Raw genomic sequence first — 26,448 nt, 5'->3', positions numbered from 1 at the left:
TCCAGACACCTTGCCAGCTGATACATTTTTGATGCATAGCACAGAATGTTAAGAATGCACTTTCATTTTTAAGCGCTTTATACTTGCTTAAAAATCCTACCTAGCTCCCTCCTTATGCAATGTTAAAGTAGTAATAAACTGTCAAACTTTTTTTTTCAATAATGAATCCAGATCGAACAAATATACATTGCCCAACAAAGCATCGCTCTACATTTTTGCCCAAACACAATCATTTTTCTGAACAGTTGCTTCCAGGTCTCTCAGCTCAGCTTCCCTGAACTATGTCCAGTACAAGACCACAAAGGACAGAGCAGACTCCAGCAACTGTTCATCTACCAGCTTGGAGGAGGGAGGAAGCTTTATTTGCTGTGTCTGTGAAGACACGCACAGCTTACTAGCACACACAAGGGTGACTGCATAGCACTCTGCTTGAGAAAGGAGTCGCTCTAAAACAGGATATGAGGACCAGTGCTCAGGGGACCGGCTGATTCTTCAGGAAACTAAAACTTTTAAACATTATTAAGAAGCAGCATTCATTGATTTCATCAGGATTTGAAATAGCTTAAAATGCTTTTGACAATAATATCACTTTAAGAAGTGGTGCGTGAAATTATATTTACTCCAATTAAACCTTTCTGTACTGTGCTGGCAGACTTCATTATCATGTGTAAACTAGAATTGGACAATGTCTTACAAAGGGTTAAAGATATAGAAGCATTGCATGTTAATGAGAGGAAGCTCAGTCTGCCCCTCTGCTTTCACTATCAAACTGCTCAGAGTAGCCTGGAATCTGCATAAAGGCCTTCACCAAAGAAGCAACTAGAAAAGGTAAGAAATAGATTTAATATTATTTTTAGGCCTACTGTATGAATAGGACACATAAGACATATATAGGGGTTTTCTCAAATTTCAGAGCAAAAGTGGAACTACACTAGAGTGATCTATTACACACTCGATGGACTTGTCTTTTTTTTCAACCCGACTAACTATGTAACACACTGTAATCAGCAACCTCTAAATCACTATTTACAGGAAGTAACAATGTCATGGCATTTCCTCTTAAAACACAATGCTAAGATTCTGTGGTCTCCTGTACTGCTACAGAGAGCTCTATAGCAAGCTCACCCCCGATAGACTAGAATTTCAATACAAATTAGTAAACTAAATTTGAGATTGTAGTCCATCACAGGAGCGAGCTTGGAGCGCTGGCTACTTTACAACACACACAGGGACCATGGGGAACAAAAGTAGCCACCCTCCAGAAGGAAGGACCATGTCAGCACCAATTCAGAGATGATTTGAGAATCTACAGCTGAGTGATACATTTGTATTACTAGTTAGGAGTTACATTTTAAAAATACATTCAAGTACCCTGAGTTTAGAGTGACTTTAACCTTTGATGTACATGGGGACAGCCATGTTTGCCAAAACCCAGAAATGAAATAACTGGGATAACAAAAAAGTTTTAATTCTGTGCTTTCGGATAAAATACAATAGAAAATAAGTCCTTCTATTTAACTGGTATTTCTTTACATAAAGCATGAGATCAAGTTCAAAAATAATCTTTCAAAATGTGAGCTTTATCCGTTGAATCCCCCAATACATTTAAATCTGGTAATAGAGGCTTATGTTATGCATTTGGTCTTTGGTACATCAATCAGCTTCTACACGCTGCTTTTCCCAGCATTCCATAGACACAGAGCTGCTCCTCACTGACTTTCAGCGACCATGAATCAGCTGTAGACCTGCTCAGGCAGTATTGCATGTCCGGTCAGTGTAAAGATCTGACCTTTAAAACTTTTCAGGAACGGTATCCATTTCCTGCTTGATTCGTTTCTCTATCAGCATCAATAGCTGGCTGTCATTGGTTGGAATGCTGATACTAACAAACACTTGCTTTTTAGTCTTCTTGGCTGTACATGAAAGAAAGAAAAAAAGACAGAAAATGTACTTCCTTTTTCTTAATTTGTACCAGCTAGCAGACACATGACCAGGTTATGCAGATGGAATAAGACTCCCTTCACACTATGCCCTGTGTTAAGCCTGTGACACTTCGTTCTGAATGAGCTGGCAGAGCACCTTAAAAAAAGGCATGTCCAATATTTAGCACATTAATCTACTGCAACGCATGGCATGTGCATTGTCGTCCACTGCAATATGGGTGCATTTCTCAACTGAAATAATATATTAGGGTTCCATTCACAATTAGTTAAAAATTATTGGCACTGCATCAGGATAGGCATACTACCACAATGCAGCATAGACCTCATAGGTCATGCGGTCTCATTAAAAAAGCTATCCTGAGAGATATGTCAGTTGTAATTGCTGACATTCTGAACATCCTCGTCACATGGCTTGCACAGTTTTTGAAAATCAAAGATTAACAAGTATGCAAATGAGAAGGCAATGATCTGAATTAACTAGCTGCTAGCTTTTGTCAGTGACCTAAAGGTATTAAAGCAGCATTACAGCTAAGCAACTAGCATTTTCAGGAGAGGTCAGCAATGCCACTAGCATAATACTCAGTCCACGTTTCCCTTGAGAGTTCAAGCAATGGTACCCGTTTACTCATTTGCAGCTTGTACATGAATGAAGGTAGGCAGAGTTTTGCATCATACCCCAAAGATAAATTGGTGTACAATGGGCAGCACAGCGGTGTAGTGGTTAGCGCTTCTGCCTTGCAACACTGGGGGTCCTTCGAATCCCTGCCATGTCACTATCTGCAAGGAGTTTGCATGTTCTCCCTGTGCTTGTGTGGGTTTCCTCCCGCACTCCAAAGACATGCTGGAAGGTTAATTGGCTCCTGTCTAAGTTGGCCCTGTATGCATGCGAGATAGGGACCTTAGATTGTAAACTGGTTCTCAACTGGTGGGTCGCAACCCCAGGTTCATGGGGTCACCATGCGCCTTCCACTGCACTAGGGGAGAGGTTCCTCAGCCTCCCCCATAGCACAGCAGTGTCAGTTCACATGCCGTGCAGCCATTCAAAATATGCTGCCTGGCGCCAAATATCAGCTTGAGGTGGAGTAGGCTGGTGGTATGGCCACGGGGGAGCTCTATCCATACATGCATTGCTTACAGCTCCCTCATGTGACCAGAGTGACGTCACATTCTGGCTCCCGGCACCTCTACAGGGAGTGCAAGGGAGCTGTACAAGCAATGCACATATGGAGGGAGCTCTGTCACAGCACAGCAGCCCACACTGAGCCCCTACATTTTTTGGGGAGTGTGTGTGAGAATGTGTCTGTGGCCATGTGTGTGTCTGTCAGTGTTTTTATCGCACCTACTGTACGTTCTGGTGTGGGAGGTGCGTTGCGCTGCAATTCATTTGAATGGCACCGGAAACACACCTCCCGGCCACAGTTTGATCGATTGCACTAAAACATGAGGTACCGCAATGTTGTGCGTTCCAGTGCAGTGCGTCTTGGGTCGCAACTTAATGACTAGGGACAAATGTGGGTCCTGAGGTTACACAGGTTGAGAACCACTGCTATACTTGTCACAATCCTGGGAAATTCAAATTGAGAGCGTAATGAAAGAAATGCAACTGCAGAGGTTACCATCAGTGAAAAACAAAGGAATGGCAGATGAAGAGGAGGTGCAGGCAGAAGAGGAGGTGCGGGCAGAAGAGGAGGTGCGGGCAGAAGAGGAGGTGCGGGCAGAAGAGGAGGTGCGGGCAGAAGAGGAGGTGCGGGCAGACGAGGAGGTGCGGGCAGACGAGGAGGTGCAGGCAGATGAAGCCCATCCTTCCTATGGTTTGAATCTATCATACGCTCACCCTGAACTGCCCAGGCTTGTGCAAGGTTTATTTTAGGCACCCCTTACACCTAAACGTACACACAGTAAAGCTCATCTGGAAAAACGACATTTTTACATGTACTTGCACATGTTGCTATTTACTGTACGTTTACATGCATTAAACCGGTTTTGTGTCTTGTTTGTTACTGGGCAAACTTTAAAACAATAGTTTTCATGGAGCAGATATGTGGCAAGCCACAAACCCTCATGATGCACGCTTTTGTGTAACCATTTACTCCTGTGGGCCTAAAAAGACAAAAAACTGTCCCACAGATGCAACATGCAGTTTAACCCCTTCGTGACAGGAGACGTACACTGTACGCCGTCACAAAGTGCCTATATGACGAGTTATTTAAGGCTCTGTAGTGCCGGTAACCGTTTATTCTCAGCAGTTACCAGTCATTAATGAATGTCTCAGTATTGAAGCATTCATTAATGAAATAGTTAAGCTTTTGTAAAAGCTTTCTTTCATTAACTACCTGCTCTCCGGCCGTTGTAATTAAACGGCCGGACAGCGGCTTCTTGAGGGCAGGTGGGCGTCTTTAAACGTCCCATCCGTTCCGCCGCTAGGTATGCGGGCCCCCCCTCCGTCGTCGCCGATGGCGATCCCGGGCTCCGCTGTTCTCGGCGTGAGCCCGCGACCAGCACAGCAGTTCTGCGGCCGGAGATCAAACGGAGCTCAGTACACGAGCTCCGTTTGATCTCCTCTTCTGAATGCAGGCAGTGATGTGTATTACATCACTTCCTGCATTATGTGTCACTCTCCGGTACAGAAACCGGAGAGAAGCTGGTGAAGCAGGTCTCTGCTTCATCAGCTTATCTGGGGGTCCCTTGGTGACATAAGGAGTCTTAAGACCCCTGATGGCTCCATAAAGAGGAGCTTGCTTGCTCCCTATGCGATAGCAATAAAGTTCAGTGGAAAAAAAAAAAGTTTAAAAAAACATGTTACAAAAAAATATTTTAAAAAATCACATATCAAAGCAATAAAAAAAAAAAATTATTTAAGTCCTCCGCCCCCACACGCAAACATGCGGCAAGCCCGCCTACGTGCAAAAACGCAGATTACATCCTTTGCGCCGCACATGTTACATATCGCTGCGAACGTCGCAGTGAGAGCAATAATTCTAGGGTCATCAGTCACTGATAACACTAAACTGATGAGCGGTTAAAGCTTTTAAAGCGTCGGCTATGGTCGGTTTTGAGTATGGTCGTTTTTTGCGATTTAACGGGTGCGCGCAATTTTAAAGCTTGACATGTTTGGTGTCTATTTACCTGTCGTGACCCGATCTTTTATATTTTACCAAAAAAATTGGGTAATAATAAATGTTTTAGAACATAACGTAGGGAGAACAGGTTTTTTTTCAAAATTTATAGGACTTTTTTTATTATACAGTCAAAAAAAACCTGCATGGTGATTAAATACCACCAAAAGAAAGCTCTATCTGTCCCCAAAAAATGGTATAAAATTAATTTCAGTACAGCGTTGCATGACGGAATAAATGTCAATCAAAGTACCGCAGCGCTGAATACTGAAAAATGGCCTGGCCAAGAAGGGGGTCTAAACACCGCGGTCAGCAAGTGGTTAATGAAAGAATTAAGCCGTTACATACAAATACAGGAGCACTAAATAGCAATCCCGTATTTGACAGCTGAAGATAGCAGAGAGGTAGCAGAGTGAGTCACCTCCCTGCTATTCGTTTTGACAGCTGGATACATTTCAGGCAAAGAGATACAATGTATCTCTTTGCCTGAAATGTATCACTTCTGATCATCTAGGTATGATCAAAGACCTTTAGGCCTGGTTCACACCTGGGCGGTTTACAGCGCGTTCCTACGCGCTATAAAACGCTCAACATGTGAAAATCAATGATTGCCTATGGGCATGGTTCCCACCTGGGCGTTTTACAGCGCGTAGGAACGCGCTGCAAAACGCCCTACGCCCAAAGAAGTACAGGTCAATGATTGCCTATGGGCATGGTTCCCACCTGGGCGTTTTACAGCGCGTAGGAACGCGCTGCAAAACGCCCTACGCCCAAAGAAGTACAGGAGCTTCTTTGGGGCGTATTTGCAGCGCGTATCCATTAGGATACATCCAGACATGCTGTCAGGATCAGTCTCTAAGGTTATTATTATCTGTTCCTAAGTTTGGAGCAGCCAAATAATAGCCAAAAATTAAAAAAGTTAATTTATCAAGCAGTCATAGTAACTGCTTGATACAAACTGACAAAGAAGAATTTTTTTTTTTATTTTTTTTTTACAAAGTATAAAAAAATTAAAGTGTAAACAAAATTAGGAAAATATAAATATATTTTTTTATACTATAATTATTATAAAACATTTCTAAAAAAAAATAATCAAAACTTGTGTTTTCTTTAGTTTTTTTCCTAATTTATTTCCCTCATGCCCCCCAAAAGCATGATGGGATTTGCAGTTTCACCACAACTGGAGTGTCAACCCTGCTTTACACTGACACAATGATGTGAATAGGCTCTGCAGAAATTAATAATGTTCTCATGCATTTCATGCCAAAAAAACAAACAGCCATGCTAGCTAAATGCAGCACAGCGGCGTAGTGCTTAGCGCTACTGCCTTCTAGCGCTGGGGGGCCACAGCACTATCTGCAAGGAGTATTCATGTTCTCCCTGCACTTGCATGGGTTTCCTCCCACACTCCAAAGACATACTGAAAGGTTGATTGGCTCCTGTCTAAATTGGCTATGTATGTATGTATGTATGTATGTATGCATGTGAGATAGGGACCTTAGACTGTAAGCTCCTTGAGGGCAGGGACTGATGTGAATGTGCAGTATGTAAAACACTGTGTAAATTATCAGAGCTAATTCCTGTGTGTGGGGGAGGAGATTCCATCTCGTGATGCTGTCCTGGAAGACGTTATGGGAAATATCTGTAATAAATAAAATGCAGACAATGCAAAGTGGTGTGAATGGATGAACTAGCATGTGCCTCCTGTGCCAGAATCTCCTACTCCAGTGCTGCCTAAGGCCCTTCTGTTCCCATACTTTGTGGCAGTACAGATTCAGCTCCCACCCCCGCAAACCTGGTGCCTGAAGGACCTATCAGCATGCCTGGACATTGTCACATGGAAGGAATGCTTGCCCGAAAGGCAGTTGGAAAAAAAGTTGCAATTACCATACCTGGTTTTAGGGTACGTTCACACCATATGCAGTGCGCTGCGGTCCGATTCTGGCCGGAACGCACTGCATCGCATTGTGGCCAGCTCACTTTTTTGTAGGGCAGGAGAGGGCGTTGCACAGGATCGCAAGGCACATGCCGGTCTGGTGCAATCAAAATAATTCTTGCGGCATTTTGATCGCACTGCACCAGATCGCAGGCACAATGTGCCTTGCGATCCCGTGCGGGCGATCGCATTGCGGCCGGAGGGCATGGCTACGGTGCCATTCTCTTCAATGGCCTGCCACGCCCCCTCCTGCCGATCCAAAAAGTGGGCCAGCCGCGATGCAGTGCGTTCCGGCCAGAATCGGACCGGAACGCACTGCATCTGGTGTGAACGTACCCAGAGAGATTATGTGCTAACTGCTAGCATCTATGAAAGTTCATTTCAAAATGACAATTTAGCTATGTCACCTAAATCACTAGAGGCTAGCAGAAAATGATATCAATCTACACAGTAGTGTAAATCATAAGACACTCATCTGAACACTGGAAATAAACTGGAGCTGTGGCATTGAATCTCCGCTGTGGTGGCTTTCTGGAAGCTTGCGCGAGTCTGCTGTTTGTGCATATGAGTACTTTGGCCAAAGTGGTGGACAGCAGAGCTATCTTGCAAGAAATGTCTAAACTAAATGCACTGGACCTTCTGGACCAAGGTATCCGGGGGATTTACTACAACCTGTACACTGTCCCAAAACCTAAAGGGGTCATTACTTAAATGCAAAGTAATGCACTTTGGAATTAAAAATAAACAAATGGGTTATACAATTATGGGTATGCCGCTGGGGAAGTCAGAAATGGAGAAGGATTTGGGGGTCATTGTAGACCACAAACTGAAAGGTAGTTTGCAGTGCCAGGCTGCTGTAAACAAAGCTAGCAGGGTCTTGTCCTGTATTAAAAAGGGGATGTATTGCAGGGACAAGTCTATAATTTTGCCACTTTATAGATCATTGGTTCGACCTCATCTGGAGTACGCGGTCCAGTTCTGGTCACCAGTACTAAGAAAAGATGTCCTTGAGTTGGAAAAAGTCCAGCGAAGGGCAACCAAACTAATTAGGGGTATGGAGGACCAGAGCTACGAGACGAGGCTACTAAATTTAAACATGTTCACATTAGAGGTGAGGAGATTAAGGGGGGATATGATTTCCATGTACAAAATGTTTAATGGTGGTAGCAACATTAGCGATAAACTGTTTAAAATTAACTCCGTTACAAAAACTAGAGGCCATCACCTAAAATTGATGGAAAAAAAATTCCAGCACAAGGGGCGAAGGGGGTTCTTCACAGTAAGATCAGTTAGGGTCTGGAACTCACTGCCACAGGCGGTGATTTCAGCAAATAATGTGGAATTGTTCAAGAAACTTTTGGACGATTTCTTAAGGGACCGTAATATACAGGGGTACGGGTACTCCTAGAATGAGATCCTAATAGGTTGGACTTGATGGACTAATGTCTTTATTCAACCTCAAATACTATGTAACTATGTAACTATGTAATTTAGCCCATCCTGAACCACGAAGCCTTGAACGTCATTCATTCAGGTCCACAAATTCTAAGTGGAACTGGCCAGATCTGTTATTGCTGCCCCTTGTCAGGCGACTTTCTGGCTTCTGTGGACATAAAAGAAGCTTGCTTGCATGCACCCATCTTTCCAAACAATCAACGATTTTGGAGGTTAGTTGTAGGGCCTCTGTACTACCAGTTTGTGGCCCTGCCATTCGGCCTCTCTTCAGCACCTTGGTTGTTCACCAAGGTGATGGTTCCAGCATTGGCCCTGTTGCATTTTCATGGCTTCCCCATTGAGGGATACTTAAGATAACCTCCTGTTGAGGAAACATTTGGTCAGGGCCTGAAAAATGTTTCTTCCCCAGAAGAAGGTTCAGCCTCACTGGCCTCAGGTACAAATTGTTCAGTGCAGCCGCTGAACTGGGTCTGGACAAGATTTTGTCCCTCAGCAGAATGAAAGATCAAGTCTCTGGTCTTTCTATTCCGTTTCATAGATTGGTTGCCTCTCATCATTTGATCTAGACCCCTGTGCGAGCTGCCACCTGGTTTTCTATTCACAAGCTCTCCAATTTCCATCAGGTCTGCCTCATCTGATGCCAGCGTCAGGCATAAAGTCCTTCAGGAGGCTCTTTGAGCTGCAGGCAGTCCCCAGTTGGACTGCTTTTCGATGTCCCAAAGGTTTAACACTTCCTGTGTCCCTCAATGGACATGAAAATAGGACTTTTGTACTTACTGTGAAAAACTTTTCTTGGATTCTACTGAGGGACGTGAATCCCAACCATGTGTGTTGATGATCATGCTCTTGGTACTGTTTTGCTACAAAACTGGCATGCTGGTAGTAAAAGAGGTTATACCCTGGACTGGTCTACAGGTTTGTTTTTTTTGTTTGCCATTGACCAATCTTCGTGTAGGAAGCACTATATAATCCGAAGGTTTAAGACTTTGTGTGCTTCCATGAAAAAGGATTTTACAGTGAGAATAAAGATCCTAGTGTAACCAGCCAATGCATCCGAGAGGGATACTTGCACAAAAGGGATTGTTTGCTTGATAAACACATAGTTAAGATCATCATAGATCTGTAGCTGGCTTGACAAGTCATTCAAATTTTAAGTCAGCCTAAAAGGTACCCATTTTGATATGAAAAATAGCGGATGTACAGAAAGCTTTAGTCCTCCATGTTAAATGGAAACAAACCATATGTGTGGGCTGGCAGCATTGCTACACTGGAATCCCAAGCAGTGCTGTCTCTCCTGCTGGATTACAGACCACCATCTATCCCTGCCCCCTCTGTCCCTCTCCGCATGCATACATTGCTTCCTTTGTCAGCAGAACAATGAATTGCCTTTACTCCTCAGAGTCTGCCCACACAAAAGCTTTTGAGAGATGTGGGACTGGGGGGGGGGCATACCTATGTTACCAGAAACTGACCTAAAGCACCCTGCTGATCTCTCCTCTCAGCACCTACCCTTGAAGACTCTTACAAGTCTGCTGATGACATCACAGGATGTTATAAAAGCGGTTTCTTGCTACAAGAAACAATTAATGATGGCATGTACTCGAGGGGGTGAAAGGGGTTAAATCTGGGCCATGCCTTAGGGACCTTATTCAGTCCCTTTTAAAATGGACTTAATGAAGCGAGCAGAAAAAGCAATCAAACTGTAAACGAAAAGAGTAACATACACACCTAGCCGTTGTGCAAAAGAACTTGCAGTGGGATCAGACTTGTCTCCAAGAATCAAAGTAGACAGTGGTGCAGAGTCCTACAGCAAAGGTCAAAAGTGAAATGGTTAATTTCTGCTTGCATATTAATCAAACGGCAAACCTGTAAAATAAGAACATTATTAAAATGCAGTATAAAAGACAAGGCTCCTACATCAATAAAAATATATCCTTGTCCACAACTCAGCTATGACCCAGTCATTTCATTGATGGGGGCATTTGTTTGATGCAACTACCTCAGAATTTATCAAAACTGGAGCAGATTTGCATTGCAACCAATCAGCTTCTATCTCTCAATTTGAAATCTCAACTGAGCAAACTGAAGAGAGATGATTGGTTGCCGTGGGCAACTGCTCCATATTCTGTCTGCTCCAATTTTGATACATTCCCCTCAAAGTGTATTTCCTATTTTACAGCCAAATTGGGATAACACCTACTTTATATACATCTGTCTAATACAAGGGCCTGCCTAACAAGCCATTCCATTTATACGAGGCAGGCCCTTTCTCTACATAATTATTGGTAAAGCTACAGACTAAGAAGAGTTGACACTTTTATTTTCCTAGCTCTTGTAAGCAGCAGGGACTACTTAGAATCTATAAGTGACCTGCACTTCGATCAGTACTGATGGGTCACCTATCCCCAATAAATTCACACACCTAAAGTAGATGTAAACCCTAACTGCATAACATTTAATTTGCTAAACTGTGTATCCATCACTTGTCATTTTTTCCCCCCAGAAAATACTGTTCCTTCCCTTTTTTGAATCCTTTGTTACATCTCAGTGCTGCTGATCATGGCATGGCATTTCTTCAGGGTGCATTATCCAATGAAGATCGGTGACAGTGGACCATGTCTGCACAATGAGTATTGGCATGGCTGCTTATATTCATCACCAAAAGTGCATGTGAAACGGTGAGAAGCAGGAAAGCAATTGGGAGACAGAGACTGACAATTGTCATCCTATTACAGGAAGTGTCTGAACAAGCAACATAATGGCAGGATCACCTTGTATTAGAAGAATGAAAGCTGTAGAGTTAAAAAAATATATAAAATCCATTTAAAAAAATGACATTAACATGCTAAAGATTTTAGTGACTGTGTTTACATAAACATTAGGGCTCATTCACACCATCTGCGTTGCCTGAATGCAAGGCATTTTGCCTCATCATGGATGGTGACAGTTCACACCACTGCATTCTAGCATGCAGTACTTTGTAAGTGCACGGACGTGAGATGAACTACATAGCCCATAGAAGTTATTGAAATGTATATGCAACATTTCAATCAAGTTCTAGCCAAAGAAAAAACAGAATAGAAGAGCAGCAATGCGGCTCGATTGAGCACATTGGCACTGTACGGGCCGTGCATGTGAGTGCAGCTGCTGGTGTGAACAAGCCCTCATTCACACGGGTAACGGCCGGCCCGTACAGACCTGTGCTGCGTGCATGGCCGTATCGGGCAGCTCCCGGGAAGGACAGGTGCTGCGTCTGATTTGTACACAGTTTTTGTGATTTGTACACTGGTTTTGTGAGTGTGCCATGATACCTTTCTGCTGATTTGTACACAGTTTTTGTGATTTGTACACTGGTTTTGTGAGTGGGCCATGATACCTTTCTGCTGATTTGTACACAGTTTTTGTGATTTGTACACTGGTTTTGTGAGTGGGCCATGATACCTTTCTGCTGATTTGTACACAGTTTTTGTGATTTGTACACTGGTTTTGTGAGTGGGCCATGATACCTTTCTGCTGATTTGTACACAGTTTTTGTGATTTGTACACTGGTTTTGTGAGTGGGCCATGATACCTTTCTGCTGATTTGTACACAGTTTTTGTGATTTGTACACTGGTTTTGTGAGTGGGCCATGATACCTTTCTGCTGATTTGTACACAGTTTTTGTGATTTGTACACTGGTTTTGTGAGTGTGCCATGATACCTTTCTGCTGATTTGTACACAGCCCCCGTCCTTCTCTATGGGAGTACGTGGCTATACGCTCACCCGACATGCACGCCCTTATGGGTGTCCCTGCTTGGACGCAGACAGGATCCATCCTGTCAGCGTACGAGTACGGACACTCGCACGAACGACGGGCAGTTCAGGTGAGCGTAGGGCGGCGTACAGCCATGTATTCCCATAAAAAAAGGAGAGGCTGCTGCGTGTAATGACACGCAGCACCTGTCCTTCCCGGCAGCTGCCCGATACTGCCCTGCACGCAGCACAGAGCTGTACGGGCCGGACGTTACATGTGTGAATGTGGGCTAAGGGGGAAACACAAGATAAAATGACACTGATCAGGAAAAACTCAACAAATATTTGTGATAATAAAATGCTACAATATCATTCCGCTGATAAACACTGCTCTAATCCTCCCACTTCAGAAATCTGTATGATGAGAAAAATGTAGACTGCTGCAGCTGGCCTTTTACTGGAATTGTATTCTGAATTCCTGCTGGAGGCACTGACCAAGAATAAGCATGCACCAGGGAAGTCAGAATTCTGGATTAGAAAGTAGTAAAGCCTTTGCAAGAGTCTCACTAGAAATGTGACAGGAAGTCCTTTTATTCCCAGTTTATTGGTGCAGAGCGTGTTGTCAGCGCCACTCTGCATCATCAGAGGACCAGCCAGGGCCAGAGGAGAGGTGGAGAGGAAGAAGCCCCAGCATGTCAGGTGACCAGTCTGAAGACAATGGAGAAAGGTTAGCATGAAGAAAAAAGTAAATCATACATTCAAGGGAGACCCCAGGGGGAAGGAAGGAGGTCATTTATTTGCTGGCTGTCATGGTGATCCAGTGGCTACTAAGTCGCCAGACTGGAAAAAGTCAAAAACTCAGGAGTTTGGACTTCCTTTGACTTCAGTAACAATGATGGCTTCATTTTTGCTATTAAATGTTCATTTTGAAAGAATCCACTAGATGGAGCCAACGACCACTGCAAAAGTTGTGACTAGAAAGGAAACCTTGTCAGAAATAAGGAAGCCAAGTTCTAATGAGAAGGTAAATCAGGGGTGAGCAAAATCTGGCCCTCCAGGTGTTGTGGAACTACAAATCCCATGAGGCATTGCAAGATTCCCACAGCCACAGGTATAACTCCCCAGAAAGAGATGCATGATGGAATTTGTAGTTCCACCACAGCTGGAGGGCTGGAGTTTGCCCACCCCTGAGGTAAATGCAAATGCGTCACCTAGATTGCCTTGTGGATGATTCGGCTCTGAAATGCAATACAAAGGCAGCTCCTGGGCTGCATGGTGATGTCTCCTTTTACCATATTTTCACTCTATGCCAGGGGTGGGCAACTCCGGCTCTCCAGCTGTGCTTTAACTACAATTCCCAACATACCTCTGCCTATGGAAGTCATGCCTGTAACTGTCAGTCTTGCAATGCCTCATGGGACTTTTAGTTCCACAACATCTAAAGGGCCAGAGCTGCCCAACCCTTGCCTATGCCATCATCTTTGTCAAGTATATTCAGATTTAGAACTTCTACTATTCTGCTTTATATCTGCGTCCTAAAGAGACTGGCAGAGGGCATTTCAGATATCAAAGCCAGCAAGGCTCCACTGCAGTGCACAGTGATGACAGTCCTAAAAAGCATGTGGACAGATAGAGAGCAGAGTCATGACCTCATCAGAAATGGTTAGTCAGCAGATTTAGGGCCCGTTCACACCACATCATCTCCAGACAACACCAGATTGTTTCCAGACCCAAAATGCATCCTAATGTATCCATATGCTATTTCTGGCCTATGTTCCCACTAGCTCAGTCCGTTCCAGACCAGGCTAAAAAAATACTGCGCGTCTCATTTTGTCTGGTCTGGAATGCATGGAAAAACAGTAAAACACATACAAATGCACTGGACCGTGAATGAAAGCCCATTTTAAGCTAAAAAAAAACCTGGCTCCTGAACGCAGCAAAAACACGGCAAAATGCATTGCACCGCGTCCCAGATCTGGTCTGGAAAATGGTGTGGCCTAATAGTGTGTTCTGGAACAATGTGTGCTGCTTTTTATTAAAACGTGAACATATTTTTAAAATACAACTGACTTAAAATGAGCTCACCACAGGTGACCTTTCTTTAGAAATGGATACTTCTGGGAGTGTCAATCTCCTGTGTCCCCCAATACAGCAAAGTAAATGTGCCACACAATGCTCGCCATTACCAGAGATAAAGCTTTATTGCTTGTCAACAATCCCACTATTGTCCCTGCCACTAAACCACCTACCTCCAATGTGTTTCACCCTTACAGGCACAGAATTTAATAGAAAAGTGTATACCCACCTATAGTGCTGGTTCACACCTGGGCGTTTTTCAACCCTGATCGAAGCGCTGAAAAACGCTCAGACAGTAAAATCCCATACTTTCCTATGGGCATGGTTCCCACCTAGGGTATTTAAGCCCGTGGAAACGCGCTGAAAAACTCAATACGCCCAAACAAGTACAGAAGCTTCTTTGGGGCGTTTTTGCGCGCTTATCCATTGGTATTCCCGAGTCCTGGCTCGGGGTTAACAAAGCGGTAACCCCGAGCCACACTCGGGAATACAGCGTAGGACTTACCTTGCAAGTCCTACGCTGAAGTAATAAAGCTTTACTTTCCGCCCCCCTGCGACGCAGCCGCTCGCAAGTGAAGGAAGTCGGCAGCGGCCGGAGGACACAGCGGGGATCTTGCCCATGTGTAGATTATCCTCCATTCATATACATCCGACTCCCCATAACAGACCTGGAGTAGGAGAGCCATGCAAGAAAAGACAACACTGGATCCACTGGGCTTCTAAGTGTATTAATCCAGCATAACAAAGTACCGCTAACTACACACGTTACAATCTGATTGTACAATCTCCTTTAGATCTACCAACAGCATTGTAGTACAAAGGCCTGTCTGCCTGGATACAAATTGATTAGATCAGGGGTGGGCTATCTGACCCTTCAGCCGTGCTTTAACTATAAATCCAATCATTCCTTTGCCTCTGGAAGTCACGCTTGTTGCGGTCAGTCTTGCAATGCCTCATGGGACTTGTAGTTCCATAACAGCTGGAGAGCCAGAGTTGCACACTCATGAGGGTAGGTCATTATATTACAGTTTTGGCAAATCGAAAGCTGATTGCATGGTCAGATTGTAATGCGTATCCTCCCCCTAGGTGGAGGGGAGAGAGGGAAAGTTCTTCCACAAGTCTATGGAATGCATTGTTTTTAGATGATATGTTTCATTCTGTGACATGATGTAATACAAGTAGTAATATGCAGAGCACAGTGACAGACACACACACACACAGAGACACCACTCACAAATCTGCTGCACATGCCCACCGCCAGATTAGACAGAGACGGGGAGAACCCGAACCACAGAAGGAAGCAGTCCTGCAGACTCATCACATGGAAGTGCACCGGCTTGTCGCAGATCTTATCACTGAAATTGTGTATAGAGATGGCACGAGGGTGAGAGTCCTCCATGTCTGCCATACACCCATCTGACTGCGCCACGCCCCCTTACGTCATCCGCCGCTGAGTTCCAAGACGCCATCTTTGTTGTGGGCGTACCGCTCTGTTATCCTAAAACAAGTATGGCTGCCTATGGAGTAAACATGCCTGTGTCAAGAGAATAGTTACGGTTCGTGATTGTGCGATCATGGCGCGATATTGTGCGGTAGCCTCTCCTACACCGAGTCAGAGGTCTTCTACAGTCTTATAGAGCAGATGTCATCTGGCGGAGGACTCATGCAGTCAGACAGCTGAATCACCGGAGGTATATCAGGGAGGATATATCTAACTAAAGGGGGAGCTGATATCTATGACAATCACGTTCTATGTATACCCATTTACACACAAAACATCTTTTTTATTTGATAGGAAAGGGATGGAATCCTGTTTTATTGCTGCAGCGATTCACCCTCACTTGCCTATTTATCTGACACTGGTCACTAGTGATGAGCTCGGGCGTGTTCGCAAGCGCCTTGTGCCGAGCCCGCCAGGAAGCCGTCAGCGCGCAGCGCCAATCACAGGCACTGAGACATGTTCCCGGTCCGCAGCTGCAGAGATCGGAAAATGTCTCAGTGCCTGCGATTGGCGCTGACGGCTTCCTGGCGGGCTCGGCACGAGGCGCTTGCGAACACGCCTGAGCTCATCACTACCTGTCACCTGGACAGGAAGTGAGGGGAAATCTCCATTACGGGGACACAGACAGCAATAAAATCCTGTCCAAAGTCCAAACCCTTTCACACCTTTCTACAAGATTTGTTTTGATTCTTGTCTGTGTTCTGCTTGGGGAGATTTCCCCTCACTTCCTATTCAGACAACCATCAGAGTGACAAGAAGTGAGGAGAAGTATCCCAAACAGGAATGACAAAAGTAATAACCCCTTCACACTCTATTAGAAGATTTGTGTATTTTTTTTTTATTCCTGTCTGTGTTCTCCACTAACTTTCTGTTCTGTTGACACCCATCAAATTGACAGGAAGTGAGGTGAAGTATCCCAAACAGGGATGAATAAAGTCCCAAACCTTTCACACTCTGCTAGAAGATTTGTTTTAATGTTGTTCCCCAAGAAGGAAACAAGGGGAAAGGGGTGAGAATTGGCTTTAATGGCACCCCCACCAACAGCACAAACCAATCTTTCTTTCTTTCTTTCTTTCTTTCTTTCTTTCTTTCTTTCTTTCTTTCTTTCAGTATTAGGCTAGGGGTAGGCAACTCCAACCATCCAGCTGTTGTGGAACTCCAAGTCCCATGAGGCATTGCAAAACTCTGACAGCCACAAGCATGAGTACCAGAGACAGAGGCATTATGGGATTTGTAGTTAAAGCACAGCTTTAGGGCCAGAGTTGCCCACCCCTGTGTTACTTGCTCAGTAATGAATCCAGATCGTACGCATATAGAAAATATTTTCTAGAGATGCCATTTCTGCCTATGGAGCCTGTCTACATTATACCGCTGCACTGTAATGTATTAAAACAAAGTAGAAAATAAATAAACTGCATGTTTTTCTTGTCTGGTGCAGTGATGCCTCTTTCGACCCCATGGAATTGAATGCTGATGCATGTGAACGCATGTTGTTTGTCTTAGCACATCTGCACCTTGGAAACTATCAGTTTTGGAAGTTCCTTGCCTATCTTTGTACAATAAATGTGTATTAGCGGTTTACATCACTTTTTCTTGTTTTCTTTTTGTGAACAGAACATTTGATAGAAGAAAAATGGCCCCAGCTAGGTCTTCTATTGGCTACCCTTGGATTCTTGATTCGATTAGAAAATATAATGGAGAACCATTTGTGCTTAAAGCAGCCCCTGCCCAGGTGGTTGAGGTAAGTTCTGTTTGGTTAATATAGAAACATGATGGGAGGAAACTTAATTTGTATTCAAGCCATTGATGTATAATGATACTGTCCAGCGTATAGCTGAGTGAGTGCCGTTCACACATCATTGCTGCCAAGGAGAATAGGAAATCCCATTTAGTGGCCATAATGCTGTGCAAACTGTATTCACCAGCTATACGCTGGGCAGAAGTTTTATACATTAGCCCCAAAGTGTCTGTGTCCAGGGCCGCATAGTTGTCCCTAGTTCCCCTGAACACTGCTCTTATCGCTCCTCAGGGACCAAGAGCGATAATGATTAAAGCACAGTTCAGTGGAGGCATGTGCTGACAGGAGAGGACAGTCAGACCTGGCTCTGTGATGGGAATCTCCTCCCTGCTCAGGGTCTTTTAACCCTTGCCGCAGCACTTAGCTAATTAAAAAAACCAAAGTAAAAGAGAGACACATTTATTACTGGATATGCAGCAATAAATTAGGAGGGTGCAGTTGGTCCTTAAAAATATCTGTAACGTGTGATTAGTTTCTGTTAAAGAACAACTGCAGTAAAAAATGTTATTAACCCTTGCAGTGGGGCTACCCCTCCCCACACATACAGACACACACACTGCAAGGGTTAAGTGCTTGTTTTTGCCTAGGGTCAAAAATAACAAAGTTATACTCCCTCGATCCTCGGAGCCAGCTGTTTGTGACAGCACTTCCTCCAGCCTGTCTCCTCCTCCACTGCATGGTATGTCCCTTGGCGTCCTCACATCCTATACACTGTGTATAGAAGGTGATGAATCATGGACTTTAGACCGCTGCAGAGGAGGGGGAGAGACACTCCAGGGATCGGTCTAAGAGCCGGCTCCGAAGATTAGGCGAGTATAACTTTTTTTTTACCCTAGGCAAAAATGAGCACTTAACCCTTACGGTGCAGGGGTGGCCCCACTGGCAAGTTTAGTTCCGGCTGGACCTAGACCTCTGGGCAGCCGGTTCGATATGCATACATGATCTCTCAATTGCAATATGTAATTTACATGAGGTTCTTCATATGTTACATTGATATCGTACTCACCAAGATATGCAAAACCGAGGTCCTCACTGAAGTGTGCGATGGCCTATTCCTGCGGCCTGATGTTAATAACATTACTGTGACACCTCGCTGTAAGTGGTAAAGAGTTATGCTATATGTGATATGTATGATCACAGTGTATGCTTTTTGTCTTTTATCTGTTCGCTATGCACAAAAAACAATAAAAATTTAAATGGGGAAAAAAAAAAAAAGTGGTGGCCCCACTGGAAGGATTCATAACATTTCTAAGCAGAGTTTTTCTTTAATTCAAGCGATATATTTAGAGTACATTCCAGCAGAATATTTAGATATCATGAATAACACGGATGATTTCCACCATTTTTTATAACCTAGTACAAATCTCTAACCCTAATATTACTATTAAGGGAATGTCTCCAGCACACCGAAAATCCTTACAGGATCACCAAATGCTCCATTTTTGGAACAGTTTGTCAGAATGAAAACAAGCACTTTCGGGGCCGCACAGGGTCCCTTCATCAGGCTTAACATCAGCCAGGCGATTGGTATTGGTGTCGATACTGAGTATTTGGGCAAGTACTCGTACTCACCCAAATGCTCCGATACTTATCCCGATATCGGAACTTCTGGTCAGAGGGAGATTTCCTCTGACTAGCAGTGCCACAAGGTAACATGGAGCTGCTTCCCGGCTAATTAGGAAGCCATGCCACAGGTAATGACTCGCGGCCCGGCTTCCTGGTTGGCCGGGAAGCCTGCTCCATGCTGTTTGGCAAGCTCGATGCTGATTGCCCGGGAAGCCGGCTCCATGCTCGCAAAAGTACCAGTATTGGTACTCCATATCGGCGAGTACCGAAATATATCATCTCTCAGGTTGCTGTCCTGGAAGATTCCTAGAAATACCGTTACCGGTAAGTCTAACGGAACATATCGGTACTCGATACCGAAAAACCGGTAACGGTGCACGCCTAATTAATATAATCCTAATTGTATAGCTGATCTAAATGTTGTCATTTGTAGGCCGCAGTGGTCAGTGCTTATTGCATGAAGTGGTAAAATGCTGTGTGGATTGAAACTCTATGAGATGGGAACATCCTTGTTTGTAAAGAGAAATAACGTCACCAGCACTCCAAAGTATAATAAAGCAATAGTCCATTTGTTGGCATATTGCCAATGTGCCAATAAATGGACTATTGCTTTATTATACGTTGGAGTGCTGGTGACGTTATTTCTCTTTCTGATTCTATCACGGTGCCATCCGTGGTCACTACAAGCACCCACCCGGCCATACGGGTCTTTTCTGTTCGGTAAGGAGTGCCGCGAGATCTCTTGATTTCTGCATCCTTGTTTGTAGCCTCACAATAGCGGGCCTTATTTATCTCTGAGTACTAAATATCTAAGATCTTAGGATGATAGTTTTTTTCCCACACAAACATAAATCACATTTAAACATGTCTTAGAAAATACATTGGAACAGGAAGGTTTGAATGTCATTGTCAGCTTTGGGAAAACAAAAACCCAGTATTGTTACTATGTACAGTAAAGATACACCTAAGGGTAGGCTAGAATTCGCATTTTTGTTGATGTGGTAATGCTATAACATTTCCTTGTTTTTTGTTTAATCGCTTCAGTTTCTGAAAATGCCAGAGCGAACAAAAGAGTGTCAGTATCCAGGAGCTGTTGTTCATATTTCTGATCGGCAGTACTATATCAGAGCCATCATCACAAAGGAGGCACAGGAAACTATGGAACGGTATATATAAGCAGTACTGGCAAGAGAACCAGTAATGAAATCCTCATCAGTCCAACCTACCCCTGCGTTGTCTTATTTCCCATCCCTTTTAGCTCCCTGCCTTATATTTTCCTTATCAAGCTAATTAGCTCCCTTCTTGTCTTTCATCCTCTTTAGTTCCCTGCCTCATATTTACCTCATCACCTCTTTGTCTTGTCCTGCATGTTTTGGATGTTCTTTTAGAGCTGAGCTCTCGGCAGATATACCAAATAAAGTGTATGCATAGGTGTACTTTGTTTTGTTACTTTTAAGTATGGAAGGATTAGAACCCTTATCAAGTTTTATCATTGTTGTCTGTGTACCTGCTGGGGAGATATACTCTCTGTATGGGACTTTTTTTTTTATAAATGTATTCACATAACTTTCAGCCAACATTCACACATTTATAAAGAGAACCCTTATGTGTCCTGGTGATCATTGTGACTGTCACTGAGTCATAAAGTGATGGGAAATCCAAACGTTTAGATTTAAATACTGGATGCGTGGTTAGGAGTGATTATTAATGGCCATCTCACTTGAAGGTTCGTCTAGGTTGTTTATTGGAATGGATATGTCGGATACAGTGAACACATTTTGAGAGTTGTCACCAAAACACCAGGTGAGGGTAAACCACCAATGGGGACACCTGTTCCGTTGACAACATTCTAAAAGGAAAATGCCCTTATTTTATAGGGAATTCCTTTCTTATCCTGTTGTGTTTCCAGGGCAGGAAGTGAAGGGATATCTCCCCAATATGACACAGGTGACAGGAAATAAACTGACAGGAGATGTAACCCTTCCCTACGCTATCCAAAACTAAAAAAAATGAATGCAAAGCCATAAAATGTATTTTTTTAAAAAAGTAGTGCAAATGCCTGAATTTATCTTACTACCATGCTTCTCATCTTCTTACACAGCAGCTTTCAGACTAGGAGTAGAAGGAGCAGTAGTTGAAGATCATGGTGTGCTGCAGGCACATGTGTTAATAGGAAACATGCTGACAGAAGGAAATAATAGAGTGAGCAGAAGGATGAACTCATGTGCTGCTCCTTCATTGGCCAATCAGCAGATTGGGGTGTGATTTGCTCCAGTGTTCTATATTCACCTGTTTGCATGGATTTAGGTTCCATCACTACAGCCAGGAAATAGCAACTATGTTAATACTACTACATCCAGGGAGTAAACACCATAATCACTCTCAGGCCTGGTTCACACCTGGGCGGTTTACAGCGCGTTCCTACGCGCTATAAAACGCTCAGCATGTGAAAACCAATGATTGCCTGTGGGTATGGTTCCCACCTGGGCGTATTTCAGCGCGTAGGAACGTGCTGAAAAACGCCCTACGCCCAAAGAAGTACAGGAGCTTCTTTGGGGCGTATTTTCCGCGCGTATCCATTAGGATACAGCCTGATAGCCCGCGTTTGTCGCGCGTTTCTTTTACCGCAAATCGCGGTAAAAATGCACGCGGCAAGCGCGCATATTCCATACGCCCAGGTGTGAACCCAGCCTTAGACCCGAGGAGTGATTACCACAGTACTGCTGCTAGTAGTATGTATTGGTCATTATCCATATCCATTTGGTAGGTAACTCCAGTTTTAGACCACACCACTAATTTCCTTGCTGTTGAGGGCTGGGTCCTGCACTTAAAGGCTTACACCACCACAGTTTGCATTGATATATATATTTTTTTTTATAGAGTGGGGACAAAATGTGGCTTTTCTTTTTGTCTATGACCCCATGGTGGAGAATTTCTCTCACTTCCTCTCCCTGTGATTTCTATGTAATAAGCATGGGAAAGCGGTTGTAACCCAGAACAGAAAGTCCTAGGCAGCACTAACAAATTGTCAGATATTGTAACCCTTCCCCACCATATGTGTTTGTGACTGGACAAGGGGAGAGGAGGGGCGGATGAAGCTGGTCAACATGTCCACTTTCCCAGCGACAGAATGCAGGACATTTTATGACTGAAGGAAAGGGGGAGATTAAGTGACACTCTTTGTGACTGTATGAGAGACATAACTGTGATTTACAGGGGGGAATACGTGACACTCTTCATGACTGTATGAGAGACATAACTGTGATTTTCAGGGGGGAATACGTGACACTCTTCATGACTGTATGAGAGACATAACTGTGATTTACAGGGGGGGAATACGTGACACTCTTCATGACTGTATGAGAGACATAACTGCGATTTACAGGGGGGGAATACGTGACACTCTTCATGGCTGTATGAGAGACATAACTGTGATTTACAGGGGAGGGAATACGTGACACTCTTCATGGCTGTATGAGAGACATAACTGATTTACAGGGGCGGAATACGTGACACTCTTCATGACTGTATGAGAGACATAACTGTGATTTACAGGGGGGAATACGTGACACTCTTCATGACTGTATGAGAGACATAACTGTGACTTGTGTGTGTGTGTGCTGGAAGTTCAGAGCTTACAGAAGTTGCGTAGATGAGAGAAAGTATACATTTTACCTAAAGTTGCTGCCAACCACAAATGTGACACCCATCATTAGAGGTACTTTATTTCTGCAGACTAAATGTCCAAAAATAGTTTCCTGGAGTTCTGCTCTAAGATAGTAGCTCAGAGTTTACAAAGAATGCAGACAATTTGGTGGTAGACATCTGATATTTGTCTGCTAATGGGTAGATCTGTTCACCAACATAGGTTCCCGTAGCCCATTTATCTAATCTAACCAATAACAACTCTGTGGCAATAATATTGCTACCACCATTTGAAGTCGTATCTTCGGAGGCACTTGCATATGGCTGATTTAATGAAGTCTGAGAATCAAATCACTAAATTAATATCATTTCTAAAGGTTCTAGTGTGTCTACCGCTTTATTTTTTTCAGAGAAGATGAGCATTTTACATTAGCCCATATCAAGAACAAGATGGTTATCTTGAAAAAAGTTACACTCTCCTTTGCTGCAGAAGAGGATCTGGTTAGTATACAGTGACTAATGTGGCTTCTACTGTTTTTTCTTTTATTTGTTATTAGTATTTATATAGTGCGGAAGATTTACGCAGAGCTTTACATAGAGCACATTCACAGCAGTCCCTGCCCTCAAGGAGATAACAATCTAAGGTCCCTATCTCACACGCATACATACAGGGACAATTTGGAGAGGAGCCAATTAACCTGCCATCTTGTCTTTAGAGTGTGGGAGAAAACCGGAATACACGAAGGAAACCCACGCAATCACATGGAGAACATGCAAACTCCTTGCAGATAGTGTCCTGACCAGGATGTGACTACTTTTCAGTTTGTAAACATGTGTCAAAACAAATTGCACAAGAATTCACCTTCTTTGCTATCAAACTCCTAAATAAGCTCTGGTGCAACCAGCTACTCTTAAGTAGGTATACATGGTTAGAGTTTCATATAAACAAAATCAATTTCGAAAAACGTTCGTTCGACTTTCTAATAGTTGATGGGGTCAAATTGATGATCAATTTGGACTGCAGTGGCGAAAAAAGTCGAAGGAGCATGTTGGAAAATGTTTCTCAATTGAACGAACTGCTAACAGAGAAAGTGGTTTTCGTTCGGAAAACTCCATTCATTCCAAAATCAAATGTTAAATTAAAACAAAAATCAAACGGAATTTTGTACGGCATTCGTCAAGTGTCTGATGGCTTTTGTTCCAATTAGATTGTTCATATGAATGTTAATTAGAAAATCTATAAGTGTGTATCCTACTTTAGAAGTCACATCATTAGTTGAATGGTGTTCACCTGTGTGCAATTTGTGTCACACAGTCTCAAAATAAATACACCTGCTTCTGAAAGGCACCAAAGTTTGTTAGAGAACATATTGAAACAAACAACAATAAGCTGCCCATACACTGCACGATTATCGTATGAGAATCGCGGGAAATCCCAAGATCGTACGATAATCGCAAAGTGTATGGAAGGCGTGTGACCGTTTCTACTGTACGGTCGCACGTCTTCCGTCGAGCAAGCAGGCAGGAAAACCCGCCGGGAATCATACAATTCTCGGCGGGTTAGTGGACTGCTTGTTCAACAACTGCCGAACAGGCCGGTGTGCACACGCGCACACTGCCCGTTTGCAGTCATTGGAAGCCCGCCCCTCATTGCAGTCATCGGAAGCCCGCCCCTCAGGGAGGCGGGCTTGCGATGATCGCAAGTACGATCTGCCTGTCCAAGATGGGCAGATCGTACATTTTTTAAAATACTTTACAACCATCAACCCTCGCAAGACAAAAGTCTTGCAAGGTTTGTAAAGTGTATGGCCACCTTTAGAAAGACCAAGGCGCAATCAAAAAAGCTCTTGTGAAGGACTAAGCAGGGCTGGGTTTTAAAGAATGTCCCAGACTTTGACAATTCTTGCTACATCAAATCCATTATTAACCCCTCAGTGAACAGTGACATCCATAGCACATCACTGGCACCGGGCCCATTTAAACAGACTCCCGGCGGCTAAAGAGACCGGTACTCTGTTTACAATCGTAAAGCCGACTGACAGCTTTACAATAGAAGCGATCTGGCGACTCAGCTGTCGCCCAACTGCTTCTTCGGACCGGTAAACGGGCCGCCCCGCCCTACACCCCCGCCGTGCTCCGCTGCCCCTCCTATGGGCCCGGGACCAGCTTCTCTGGTGTTGGGGAGGAGATCGGCGAACGTTCGTTCACCGATCCCCTCCCCGTACTATGTGACTTGGAGCGATGCAGATTACATTACTTCCAGTCTCATAGCGGTCAGGGCTGGGCTTATGAAGCCCAGCAAGAAGCTATTGAAGTGAATGAGAGAGCAATAATTATAAGGCCAATATTTATGCGCATCTCTAAACTGATGACCTGTGGGGGGCTTTTAAAGCGTCATCTATGGACTTTTTTGGGGTACTGAATTTTGTCATAGTTTCACAGATGCACACAATTTTTAACCTGGGCATGTTGGGTATCTATTTACTCGTTGTAACCTCATCTTTTATATTTCTATTTTTTTTAAATGGGCACTAAATTGTGTTTTGGGGCATTTTAAGGGCATTTCTCACAAAATTTTGGGGTTTGATAATACGTTGTGGTAATATTGTGCAACATAAAAATGGGAAACTGCAAACATTTGTATTCTACAGGGTCTTGGCTTTCAGAAAATATATAATGTGTTAGGATTTGAAGTAATTTTCAGGCCTAAAATGTGGATTATAACATGGGTACAAAAAAAATGAAAAAAAAGCAACGGTCACTAAGGTGTTAAAAATTTGCATAGTGAAAGTTGTCCATTGACTAGGCAAGGAGTGCGTTAGTCAGAGAAGCAATAGTAACTGGCAGGGAGCAATAGAGATCAGCAGCTGAGCTAAAATAAATTGACCATGGGACAACAGCTTGGATGCCCCACAAGGCTGGGTCTTAGAGAAGAGAAACAAGAAGAAAGCCATTGCTTAAAAAACTTGTATTAAATTTTATTTAGACTTATGCCAAACATAGCAAACATGGAATAAAATTCTTCATTTTGATGAGACCAAACCAAACCATGTATTACTGAAAGCCAGTAGTACTAGGGTCGAGCTCAGGTTTGGATCGGGCCTAGTCGGAACTCCTCCCAAATGCAGAAGGAAGCACCTTCTGTGCCATCCAATGAGCTATGGGTGTGGAATTCCCTATCCACAGCTTGATGTAAGCAAAGGGACGAGGTGCAGTGATGTAATTGGCCTTTAAATGGCTATATTGAGTAAATGACTAGCTTTTGTGTAACGGTATTGTTATGTTGTTGAGTTGCTGTTGCAATGTGATTTCATAAACTTCCTATAGGAAAACAATGTACATTGCTATTGGGTCACTTACAAGATTTTTATCCCTTTCAGAGATGTTGTGAATTTTTTCTGACCATTGAACATTTTTGTATTCTGCCCATGGAGATAGACACAGTGGACCTATTGAACTGGTGAGTGATATGACATTTGCTGGCATACCGTGAATTCTCAGATGGTGGCTTGTACCTGGTGGCTATAGCAATGTAGGGAGGCTAAGACTCTGCAGGGTTTCTACTAGAGGTGCACCGAAATGGAAATGTAAAAACCGAAACGAGGCCGAAACCAAAACCGAAAATGTTTTTATTTTAATTTTTTAAATATTTAATTTTTATTTATTTTATATAAACTT

The 26,448-nt window shown here is 43.6% G+C and overlaps 2 protein-coding genes across 2 annotated transcripts in view; one reads left to right on the top strand and one right to left on the bottom strand.

Annotated features, from left to right (window-relative positions):
- Positions 1-1,521: 1,521 nt before the first annotated feature.
- PSMG4 (proteasome assembly chaperone 4) lies at positions 1,522-15,687 on the bottom strand. The gene is made up of 3 exons (XM_018564347.1): positions 15,495-15,687; positions 10,179-10,254; positions 1,522-1,913 (listed from the first exon to the last, which is right to left on the bottom strand). The coding sequence occupies exons 1-3, from the start codon at positions 15,666-15,668 to the stop codon at positions 1,792-1,794; spliced, it is 372 nt and encodes a 123-aa protein (XP_018419849.1). The 5' UTR covers positions 15,669-15,687; the 3' UTR covers positions 1,522-1,791.
- Positions 15,688-15,887: 200 nt separating this feature from the next.
- ACD (adrenocortical dysplasia homolog) overlaps positions 15,888-26,448 on the top strand; it is a 41,582-nt gene continuing 31,021 nt past the window's right edge. The window contains exons 1-5 of the mRNA XM_018564342.1: positions 15,888-15,951; positions 17,376-17,502; positions 20,170-20,291; positions 23,181-23,271; positions 26,151-26,230. Of these exons, the coding sequence (XP_018419844.1) occupies positions 17,395-17,502; positions 20,170-20,291; positions 23,181-23,271; positions 26,151-26,230 (401 nt within the window). The 5' untranslated portion in view covers positions 15,888-15,951; positions 17,376-17,394. The remainder of the gene's footprint in view (positions 15,952-17,375; positions 17,503-20,169; positions 20,292-23,180; positions 23,272-26,150; positions 26,231-26,448) is intronic.

This window comes from Nanorana parkeri, unplaced genomic scaffold (assembly GCF_000935625.1).
Source record: "Nanorana parkeri isolate BGI_ZX_2015 unplaced genomic scaffold, ASM93562v1 scaffold746, whole genome shotgun sequence".
Classification (NCBI taxonomy): Eukaryota; Metazoa; Chordata; class Amphibia; order Anura; family Dicroglossidae; genus Nanorana; species Nanorana parkeri.
This window is presented reverse-complemented; position numbering and strand designations above follow the sequence as displayed.

What these genes read in the sequence shown, in the direction of transcription:
- PSMG4 (XM_018564347.1), bottom strand. Translation starts at nt 15,668, where the DNA reads ATGGCAGACATGGAGGACTCTCACCCTCGTGCCATCTCTATACACAAT. An exon ending in TGGGCATGTGCAGCAGATTT is followed by an intron (nt 10,255 to 15,494) that starts GTGAGTGGTGTC and finishes CCTTTGCTGTAG; the next exon opens with GACTCTGCACCACTGTCTAC. An exon ending in TTCTTTTGCACAACGGCTAG is followed by an intron (nt 1,914 to 10,178) that starts GTGTGTATGTTA and finishes TTTCATGTACAG; the next exon opens with CCAAGAAGACTAAAAAGCAA.